Genomic DNA, 11823 nt, shown 5'->3' with positions numbered 1-11823 from the left:
AGTAGATGTCCTAACCGACTTGCCAAAACTATAGTTTATTAACAAGAAATTTGAGCGGTGGTTGAAAAACGAGTTTTAATGACTCCAACCTAAGTGCATGTAAAATTCCGACTTCAACTGTATTGTCTTGATTAAGAAAGCTAAATTAAGCTAATTTTCTATCTCTCACCCTGATGGTGATCCTTCTCAATTTTAAATAACAGTAAATGTACCGAAGTGTAGATTCCTCATTTTCCCTGCCTAAGCTAGTCCTGTCTGTCTCTGACATCATAACTGAGAAGATTGGGATAAGTGATGCTTTGCACCCCGATTGCTGAATCATTAACCCATGTTTTTAATCTGTTGATTATATCTGGTGCTATCCTCAAGGTTTGGAATGCGGCCCATGTACTCCCCCTTCACAAAGGCGGTGACCCTTGTGACCTAAATAATTATCGGCCTATTTCTAAACTTTCTTGCCTAGCTAAAATATTGGAATCCCTGATTAATTCTCAGCTAAGATCTTTCTTATCTTTGAAATGTATTCTAAATGTACATCAGACAGGTTTTAGACCAGATCTAAGTACTACCTCTGCTGCTTTCCTGGTTATACATGATGGGTTTAACTGTATGGATAAAAAGCAACATTGTGCTGCCCTCTTCATTGACCTGTCAAAGGCTTTTGATACTGATCATTCAATGCTAATTCAGAGGTTTTTGACAGACAGAACTCAATGTATTGCTACTGATGGTATTAAATCAGCTTTCCAGGATATTACGAAAGGTGTCCCTCATGGGTTGATTCTCAGTTCTGTACTTTTTACTGTTCACATTAACAATATTGACTTTTCTGTAAAAATTAAAATCTGGACTTGTACTGAGTGCAGGTAAAACTAAGTATATGTTGTTCTCTAGAGTACCAAAAAAAACCCAAGTCTGATGATTTAAGCATAAGTACTTTGGATGGTGTCCATATGGATTGTGTCCGTGATTACAAATATCTGGGCATCTGGATAGATGAAAAGCTGTCTTTTAAAAAACATATCGATAAGTTAGTTAAAAAGCTGAGAACACAATTGGGCTTCTTCTAAACAAATAGGCCCTGCCTCTATCTAAATAGTAGAAAGTAGATTTTGTCGACGTTCCTATCAGTCCTAGACTACCGCGACATCATCTATATGAACGCAGCTGCCACTTCATTAAAGCCGCTAGATGCAGTTTATCATAGAGCACTGCACTATATTACGGACAACAATTTTAGTACTCATCGCTGCATTCTTTAACAAAAAGTTGGTTGGCCCTCATTGATGTCACTTAGGTTGATACCTTGCTGTGTTTTAATTTCTAAAGCCATGTTATAAAATCCCACTGTACCGAACGTCATTACTAAACTTTGGACATACAGTAGGAGTTACCACACAAGGTCTCGGGGATGGCTAATTCTGGATATTCCTTTGGTCTCTACTGAGTTAGGAAAATCAGCTTTTAGTTTTCTTGCACCTTATCTATGGAACAATCTTCAAAGTGTTTTTAAATTTGAGGACCTTGTTACTGATTAATGTGGGTTTTTTTCATGACCATGTTTTTCTTTCCGCTTGCATTTTGTATTGATATTTTGATGTGTGTATTTTCTGTAATCTATTTAATTTGGTAAAATAGACCTTGAAGGTTAAATAATGAAAACAATTATTTCCATTTTCTGTGTGTTTGGAATGCCATAGTTGCTTGGGATATCATGCTGTCATAATGAGAACGTTGTAAGCATTTGTTGGCCAATTTTGAATCTGTAGTATTAGTACATTGTCCATAACGTTCATTGACTGGATATTGACAATTACCATGGCAACTATGCATCACAATAGTAAACCATGGCAATTATGCATCACAATAGTAATTATATTTATATTGTGTAGGACAGAGTTCGACCAGCCACGTGCGACATGCGCGCCCAGTTGCAAGCGGCAGGCTGACGAGCAATATTCACCGTTGTAGAACAGATGAAGCCTGAGCGGGAATGTGAAGCTACATGAAGATGGCTAGCTTTATAAACGCCTGAGGAAATCTAGCTTCTTTCGTAGTATACCTCTCTAGCCAGTAACTCTGAAACCTATTTTACTGTGCCAAGTCACAGAGACCGTTGATTGATTGATTGAATTTATTTGACAATTTGAAAAATCCCTACATAAGGGCGCTCCAGCTGGTGCCGCCTCCACATACAATTTAAGAAAATGACCAAGGATAACACAATAAAGTTTAACAGCTTATTTCCATTGTGGTCCCTTTGAAAATGGAAAGGGGGAATACGACAAGGTTAGGCGGCGATCGTAATGACAACATACAATGACAGACAATTTTTGTTTGTTTCACAGCATCCGATAATTAATATAGTTTCTGTTCCTAATAAACAACTATGAACAGGTACATATTCCTTGTCACACATACCCTTAATATATAAACAATAAATATATATATATATATATATATATATATATATATATAAACAATCAATCCCTATATAAACTCAGCAAAAAAAGAAACGTCCCTTTTTCAGGACCCTGTCTTTCAAAGGTAATTCGTAAAAATCCAAGTAACTTCCCAGATCTTCATTGTAAAGGGTTTAAACACTGTTTCCAATGCTTGTTCAATGAACCATTGACCTCATCCCGTCAGTTGAGGATGCCTGGTCATTCTTTAAAAGTAACTTCCTCACCATTTTAGATAAGCATGCTCCGTTCAAAAAATGCAGAACTAAGAACAGATACAGCCCTTGGTTCACTCCAGACCTGACTGCCCTCGACCAGCACAAAAACATCCTGTGGCGGATTGCAATAGCATCGAATAGTCCCCGCGATATGCAACTGTTCAGGGAAGTCAGGAACCAATACACGCAGTCAGTCAGGAAAGCTAAGGCCAGTGAAACAGAATAACTTTAGACCGTCCCCTCGCCCATACCCGGGCGCGAACCAGGGACTCTCTGCACACATCAACAACAGTCACCCACGAAGCATCGTTACCCATCGCTCCACAAAAGCCGCGGCCCTTGCAGAGCAAGGGGAACTACTACTTCAAGGTCTCAGAGCAAGTGACGTAACCGATTGAAACGCTATTTAGCGCACACCGCTAACTAAGCTAGCAGTTTCACATCCGTTACACCAGCTTCTTCAGGCAGAAGTTTGCATCCTGTAGCTCCAGCTCCAAAAAGTTCTGGGACACTGTGAAGTCCATGGAGAACAAGATCACCTCCTCCCAGCTGCCCACTGCACTGAGGCTAGGAAACACGGTCTCCACCGATAAATCCATGATTATCGAAAACTTCAACAAGCATTTCTCAACGGCTGGCCATGCCTTCCGCCTGGCTACTCCAACCTCGGCCAACAGCTCCGCCGCTCCCGCAGCTCCTCGCCCAAGCCTCTCCAGGTTCTCCTTTACCCAAATCCAGATAGCAGATGTTCTGAAAGAGCTGCAAAACCTGGACCCGTACAAATCAGCTGGGCTTGACAATCTGGACCCTCTACTAGGCATCCCCATACTGTTTTTATTAATTTACTTTTCTGCTCTTTTGCACACCAATATCTCTACCTGTACATGACCATCTGATCATTTATCACTCCAGTGTTAATCTGCAAAATTGTAATTATTCACCTACCTACTCATGCCTTTTACATACAATGTATATAGACTCCCCTTTTTTTCTACTGTGTTATTGACTTGTTAATTGTTTACTCCATGTGTAACTCTGTGTTGTCTGTTCACACTGCTATGCTTTATCTTGGCCAGGTCGCAGTTGCAAATGAGAACTTGTTCTCAACTAGCCTACCTGGTTAAATAAAGGTGAAATAAAAAAATAAAAAAAACATAAACAATTCATGAACATGCATCTGTAAGACACTAAAAGCTTACAGACGGTAGGCAATTAAGGTCACAGTTATGACAACTTAGGACACTAAAAAGGCCTTCCAACTGACTCTGAAAAACACCAAAAGAAAGATGCCCAGGGTCCCTGCTCATCTGCGTGAACGTGCCTTAGGCATGCTGCAAGGAGGCATGATGACTGCAGATATGGCCAGGGCAATAAATTGCAATATCGTTACTGTGAGACGCCTAAGGGAGACAGGACGGACAGCTGATCATCCTCGCAGTGGCAGACCACGTGTAACAACACCTGCACAGGATCGGTACATCCGAACATCACACCTGCGGGACAGGTACAGGATGGCAACAAAAACTGCCCGAATTACACCAGGAACGCACAATCCCTCCATCAGTGCTCAGACTGTCCACAATAGGCTGAGAGAGGCTGGACTGAGGGCTTGTAGGCCTTGTTGTAAGGCAGGTCCTCACCAGACATTACCGGCAACAACGTCGCCTATGGGCACAAACCCACCGTCACTGGACCAGACAGGACTGGCAAAAAGTGCTCTTCTCTGGCGAGTAGCGGTTTTGTCTCACCAGGGGTGATGGTCGGATTTGCGTTTATCATCGAAGGAATGAGCGTTACACCAAGGCCTGTACTCTGGAGCGGGATCGATTAGGAGGTGGAGGGTCCGTCATGATCTGGGGCGGTGTGTCACAGCATCATCGGACTGAGCTTGTTGTCATTGCAGGCAATCTCAACGCTGTGCGTTACAGGGAAGACACCCTCCTCCCTCATGTGGTACCCTTCCTGCAGGCTCATCCTGACATGACCCTCCAGCATGACAATGCCACCAGCCATACTGCTTGTTATGTGCGTGATTTGCCATGGCCAGCGAATAGCCTGTATCTCAATCCCATTGAGCACGTCTGTGACCTGTTGGATCGTAGGGTGAGGGCTAGGGCCATTCACCCACAGAAATGTCCGGGAACTTGCAGGTGCCTTGGTGGAAGAGTGGGGTAACATCTCATAACAAGAACTGGCAACTCTGGTGCATTCCATGAGGAGGAGATGCACTGCAGTACTTAATGCAGCTGGTGGCCACACCAGATATTGACTATTTATTTTGATTTTGTTCAGGGACTTATTATTCCATTTCTGTTAGTCACATGTCTGTGGAACTTGTTCAGTTTATGTCTCAGTCGTTGAATCTTATGTCCAAACAAATATTTACACATGTACGTTCGCTGAAAATAAACTCAAGACGTTTCTTTTTTTGCTGAGTTTACATCTCAATACATGTATTAATGCTTCAATGTTGCCTTCCCCCATCCTATAGTAGCTCAATATTGCTTTTTCTTGCATGATTTTGAAAAGGAATTGTGCCTCCTTTATAAAAGTCGTAATTGTATGCTGTCAATGGACATTAAAAAAATATATATATACTTTATTCCCTATTCTTATAAAGAATTGGATGACACTCATGCTCCTCCTTTAGACAATGCACATACATTACCGCTAGATGTCTCCCTCCTCCATGCATCAGAGCCTCACAACAAGTAGCCTAGCTCGAAGTGCACTACTACCGCACTGAAGTGTTCATGTGTTCGCTGATTTCTGTGTCCGCGAGGTGCTCGTCGTGAGGCAGTCGCCATTTTGAAACCCAAATCGTTCACAGTACACCCACCCTGAAACCTGGAACTATGCCGCGGGGCCGGCCTCGCAAACTGAGGGATAAAACCAACGACGGAACAGGTAATCAGTTCCAAAATGTCACGAATAAAAAAGGCAGCGACCATGCTGTTTACACAAGTTCATAATGAATGGACAAGCTTTTGCGTAGCTGAGATAAACTCACTTGAATATAGTGTATATAGTCCCCGGATATAGTATTGCGGGTGTCCATTGCTTTGTGCTGTAAAGTGGTGATTGAGGCGGAATGATATTAATAACATTTCGGTGGCTCTACTTATCCGGATTCAGTCTAATTTACTCTTCGGTGAGGCAACAGCTCTCGTAGTGTCCCGTCAAATATAGGGCATTTGGCTAGGTAACGTCAGTTAGTGGTTTTCTGACTCATGTGTTAGCATGTTGGTGCTTGGCAGTTGGCTAACAGGCTAGCCTTTGTTTTTAATTTGTGTATGCGAGAAGACCGCTAGCTAGATGTCACTCAGCTAGCCAAACCATCAGGAAAGTAGTGTTTCACCATCCAGTCTCTCTCGGTTCGCTGCAGCTCGATACGATATCCACATTTGCGACTTATAATACAACCGTTAACTAGCTAACCAACATTAGTTTAGCTAGTTAGCGTTCAAGTCGAGTGATCAGAAGAGAATGGGGTTTCTGCATGTGGCTAAGTTTGTTGCTATCCCATAGCTAGCTAACGCGTTGCTAGCTAGATACACCTGAGCTAGCAAGCTAACAGCACAGAAACAATGCACTCCAGCTGCAAATTGTCTTGGCTAGGTGTAATTAAAAAAAACGAAGAATGTCCCTATGCCAGAATTAAGTCAATTGGTAGCTAGTATCGTAAGAGTAATAACGTTAGACAAGAGCTAGCTATAGTACAGGTTAGGGTATTTTGTCATGTTTAGTTTTGACAGCCTACTAACTCGTCCAAGTTAGCGTAAACATGACTTGCCTAGTTAAATAAAAAAAAGTATCTCCAACCAGCTAGGCCATCAGGTGTGTAATCATTACTCCTAGAAAACTAGCGTTTCTATTGGTCAGATTCAGGTAGGTCCATCCCTATTTGCTGATCGGTCCAATAGAAACGCTAGTTTTCGTTCAACAGTTTGATGATTACACACCAGTGTTACAGTACAATGGTCACCAACCATTTCTGTGTCAAAATGCAAGGTGAGATCAGATCTATCGCTCAGATTTGTTTTGAACATGACTTAAAAGTAAGCCTATGCAACATTAACGTTTTAAAAACAGTACTGTAGTAATGAGGTTCGTGCACTAGCCTATAGGCCCAATATATTGTCACCGCATTGCTTGAATTGCCCTGTCAATGCATTGTTGTTTGGACCATTTAAAAAAAAAAAAGATATATATTTATATATAATTGAAATATATTTATATTTCAACATTTGAGGTAAGTTATAGGATCACACCAGTAATAGTCAGTTGTTGTATTACTTGTGAGGTATGGCTGAGTGAGCATACATTTCAATAATTTTGTTTTTTAATTTACTGGGCTGATGGTGCCTGCATCTGGTCAGTCTCAGTGGAGAAAGAGAGGGCAGAAGACTGAGGGTCTGCCTTTCAACGTCCCTACACTCCCTTTCCTCCTATGACACTGACCAAAAAGTGACAAGTCTTCCAGTTGATGCTGAAACTCGAGTCACACCGCATTATGTCCGCTTCATGCACAAATTCATGTTACTCCTATGAACAGAGTGAAATATTCCATGATATAAAAAATAAAGACCCAAGCCGCTAATAATAATGCAAGCCTATCGATACACTTTCCTAGTCATTCATTACAACTTAGTGCTGGTTGTAGTGGAAGTAAGGAAGAACCCACATTTTATGTCTTATAAAAGGTGTTGACAGTGCGGAGTAAAAACAAGGACTCACTCAAAAACATCAGCTCTGTGATGTATTTGTCGACAGTCTCAAGTAATGTCTTTAAAAGTTTTGAAATCTCACAGTATCTACTTTTCTGTAGCTTACTTTTACGCCTGCTATGTTGCTGCAGACACTGTAATCTTAGCCATCTGATTGGTCAGAGTTAGGCCTATAGTGCACTTGATTTGCTCTCCGGGCACGCCAGGAAGGCAGAGTTCATACCTTCAGACACATGAAATGTTTCAAAATCAATGTTGACAAAACAAAATACGCTAGACAAGGTGGGATATTTTTTGGTCAATTGTGGTGGAAACCCTTTTATGTGCAAATATTGATAGAAAAACCATAATGTCACAGTAAACTTGGAGTCACGTGATGTAGCCTACTACCACCACGACATATGATCATTACATGCAACATGCGCAATGTCTGTAGATATAATTACAGTGACCTCTTTCAAAAACAACTTGTGTACCTCTAATTTTATATCAATGAGCTGGGCACATGTAGTAGTTCCAGAAAACATACAGGCCTATATATATACAAAATGACCAAGTTGAGTGCAACAGTTGTCATTAAAAGTAGGCCCAATCCAGAAAGAACTCCTCGTCCCCCTGATATTCAAATTCGGCCCCTGACATTTCATGTGGCCCCTGGTGTTCACTAATTTCATAGACTTAAATAACAAATAATTTTGAGCGTTGTGCGTACTGTTGAAACTGAACTCCATATTTGCTCTGTAGCCTGTGCCCCTCGCCTTAATCCTTCAATGCTTGCAGATCTGTAAGGTCAGTCTGACCTATCAATGTGGTGGTAGCATCACCACTGCACTGCGTAGGCTACCTATCCAGACCTTTCAGATTTGCAAACATTGAAAGATTAGGCTAGTACCAAGGGGAAGGGGTTGGTAGTGATTTGGGACAGGCCCATCTGTTACCCTATGTAGGCCTGCCCATTACCTGACCAAATCATATTGGTGGATGCTCTGTTTATTTTTCCTTTATTTAACTAGGCAAGTCGGTTAAGAACAAATTCTTATTTTCAATGACGGCCTAGGAACAGTGGGTTAACTGTCTTGATCCGGGGCAGAATGACAGATTTTTACCTTGTCGGCTCTGAGATTCGATCTTGCAACCTGTCGGTTACTAGTCCAACGCTCTAACCACTAGGTTACCTGTCGCTCCTACCATCCTGTCTTAACCTTCTTTTTAGTTTAGTTATGAAAATTTCAATAAATGTGATTATTAGGCTATTACTTTGCTTGTCTGTTTGTTATTTGGATTAGTTTAGTTTGAAATATCTCCTTTCCACACATCAATCAGACTGAAAAATGCATACAAACCCAGGGTTTTCCCCAAAGACTGTAAGAGGTGCTGTGCCACCTTGTGGACTGCTTGCACCACTATGTGAATATATTTTAAAACTGTTATCATATAAGGCCATTATTTTCTCTAGATTACATGAAATGGCAGTTTCAGTTGTTCAAAAGCTGCCCCCCTCCGCGTCTCCCCGTTTCCATACATAGCAGCACCACCCTGTTAAAAAAAATCCTGGAGAGAACCCTGCAAATCCTTAACCTAATATTTTACTGGAATCTGCTGGGAAATAGGCTGGTGGACCAAAACATTAGGGAGATTGCAGGTACCATTTAAGTAACCTAATTATGAACACCATGGTAATATGAGTGTCTTTGTCTCCCTCTCTCTTTTTGCCAACAGAGGGTATATCTGGAGCCAAGCAGGACAACAGCCATGGGGATTCCAAGGACAACAAGTGCACCGTCTGCTCCCAGAGCTTCACCACTGAGAGCCAGCTACAGAGGCACCAGCGCGACCATGAGGCCAACGACAAGGCAAGCACAGTGCAAAGGGCCAGACGAGGCTGTCTGACACAACACTGGCACCCAGGCTAGGTCTTTCCAGCCTGTCTCTTTCGCCAACTCCTTATGGAATTGTCATGCCCATGTTTAGCCATCTGGGACTGGGCTAGTACAGACCTACCTTAATGATCTCATTTGATATGGATAGAAATGTCCTTCACTCACATGATTGATTTTGTATATGTATGAATGGTGTGCCGGATGTGAAAACATTAGATATACGTTACATCCATTGTTGATTAAGGTGAAGAACCCCAAAAAGTACCAGCATATAGGCCTAGTCCTTTTACTGATGTTTCTGCCTGACACACGGATGAGTTGTCCTCAGATGACAGTTGTAGCTTGTCCACAGAGATACAGTATGAGAGGATTTAAGTTTGTGTGTACTATTCATTATTCAGCTGTCAGAGTGGGAGAGCCTCTTTGCAGGGCAGTGAGCAAACATTCAGACAGACCGACAGACAGACCGAGGGAACATCCTCTTAAGACAAATAGCCCAGTGTATGAGGGAAATGTAGTGGCACTAGAAAGCAAATGCAACTGACACAGAGTTATTGAAGAAATAAATATATTAGAAATATACCCAGGAAATAAGACCTTCAGCCAAACAGACCAACTGGCATTTACCTGAAAATTATAATATAAGGTAGAACTGTTTGCTTGACTGTTATTGTAGGACTCAGTTACTCATTCACAATTTTTAAAAACTTTTATGTCATTTAGCAGACTGTCCTATCCAGGTTGACTTCAGGATCAATAAGGGTTAAGTGCCTTGCAAGGGCACATCGGAAGATTTTTCACCCACTCTGCTTGGTGATTTCGGTTACTGGCCCAACACTCTTAACCACTAGGCTACCTGCAGCCCACACAGTCACTCACTTGTGCACACTCGCTCACTTACTCACTCATGAACTGCCTTTTCTCTCTTCCTCCCTTCCAGCTTCACCGGTGCGACCAGTGTGCTCAGACGTTTAACGTGGAGTTCAACCTCATGCTCCACAAGTCCACACACGCCACCTCAAACCCCACCTGCCCGGTGTGCCACAAGAAGTTCTCCCGCGTGGCCAGTCTCAAGTCCCATATCATGCTGCATGAGAAGGAGGAGGTTTGTCAATCAGTGATATGATTGAACCCATTGAAACATATTTTAAAAAATGTAATTGTCTTGAATCTGCTGGGAAATATGTTTTTTATCGAAGCTAAAAATGTAATTTGTAGCTGGTGGATTAGCCTACTATTAATTATCTTATTAATTCAATGAATCAATAAACATCTGTGGACGTTTTCACATCAGGTCACAACCATCCTCATAATAATAATGATAATACATATCATTTATATAGGTGAAAACTTTCTAAACCGCAAAGACGTTTGTATGATCGACTCATGCGTGTCTTCTGAATTGTGGTCCTTCTCCATCCTCCTCTTGTCTGTGACCTCATCTTCTCATTTCTTTCCCCCCCTCTGTTCTTTCCCTTTGTCCTCTAGAATCTGATCTGTACAGAGTGTGGTGACGAGTTCATTCTCCACAGTCAGCTCATGCTGCATCTGGAGGAGCATCGCAAAGAGCTGTCTGGGGCCAAGGTGTACACCTGCAAGACCTGCAGCAAGGAGTTCAAGATGGCGGGCCAGCTCAAGGAGCACACCAAGACCCACGTCAAGATGAGGTTAGAGAGCGAGGGGACAGTAGCACAGAGGGTCTCGGGTTGATTGATACTGTTGTCCAAAGTGCTTGTTTAGCAACACATTACTAAGTGTATTGAGTACTCTTATCTCCCTGTGTCTTTCTGTTTGCTATTTTTCATTTGGAGGACCACCAGTTAAATTGTGTTTCAAAAGAACAACCTGACCAAATACTGTTTCCACATTGGGTTGATTTCTGTTTCTCTGCACTTGTTTTTTCCGTCAGGCCACTCAGTTCGAATTCCAGAAACTACAAGAAGAATATCGATCGGAGTGGATTCACCAACAGCTGTCAGCACTGTGGCAAGACATTTAAAAAGCCCAGCCAGCTTGTTCGACACACACGAATACACACAGGTAAGCAAAAGACAGCTGGGTCATGTTCATTATGGCACGCATCAAAAAACATTTAGCAAATTAAAATGAGTCCCTCCCTGTTTCATTTGGTATTCTTCTGTTTCATGCCTAATGAACACGACCAAGGCTTGTTCTGCTTTATACAAGATTTGGATTTGTTGATTTTGAAAGGGAATTAAATGGAGAGCATGAAATAAAATAATGGCTTCAGTCAGTATGATGTATCACTGTTGGACACCAGGGGTCTCTACCATGATCCTTGCCTCTCATCAAGATATCCAAGATGGGAAAGACTTGTTTGTTTTTGTCTCGTGTAAATATTCTGTTTTTTTTTCTTCATTTTTTTGTATACATTTCAATCTCTTTTTTTCCATTTTCTGATTAAATATACCTTCCTGCAACCTGCCTCACCCAATGTGGTACGGATCTGCTATTTATTTTAGACCTTATAACTGGAACCTCCATAAGAAGCTAGCCAGATAATTAGCTACCAGTT

At 41.8% G+C, this 11823-nt stretch overlaps 1 protein-coding gene across 3 annotated transcripts in view; it reads left to right on the top strand.

The window, feature by feature from the left end:
* The first annotated feature begins 5255 nt into the window (after window positions 1-5255).
* LOC118364226 (zinc finger protein 236-like) overlaps window positions 5256-11823 on the top strand; it is a 97469-nt gene continuing 90901 nt past the window's right edge. The window contains exons 1-5 of one of the 3 annotated variants that reach the window (XM_052489336.1): window positions 5256-5587; window positions 9127-9260; window positions 10228-10392; window positions 10776-10954; window positions 11197-11327. In XM_052489336.1, the coding sequence (XP_052345296.1) occupies window positions 5536-5587; window positions 9127-9260; window positions 10228-10392; window positions 10776-10954; window positions 11197-11327 (661 nt within the window). In that variant the 5' untranslated portion in view covers window positions 5256-5535. Of the gene's footprint in view, window positions 5588-5814; window positions 5883-9126; window positions 9261-10227; window positions 10393-10775; window positions 10955-11196; window positions 11328-11823 lie in introns of those variants that run through there. The other 2 variants (XM_035745579.2, XM_035745580.1) reach the window with 2 other exon arrangements.

This window comes from Oncorhynchus keta, chromosome 31, assembly GCF_023373465.1.
Source record: "Oncorhynchus keta strain PuntledgeMale-10-30-2019 chromosome 31, Oket_V2, whole genome shotgun sequence".
NCBI lineage: Eukaryota > Metazoa > Chordata > Actinopteri > Salmoniformes > Salmonidae > Oncorhynchus > Oncorhynchus keta.
This window is presented reverse-complemented; position numbering and strand designations above follow the sequence as displayed.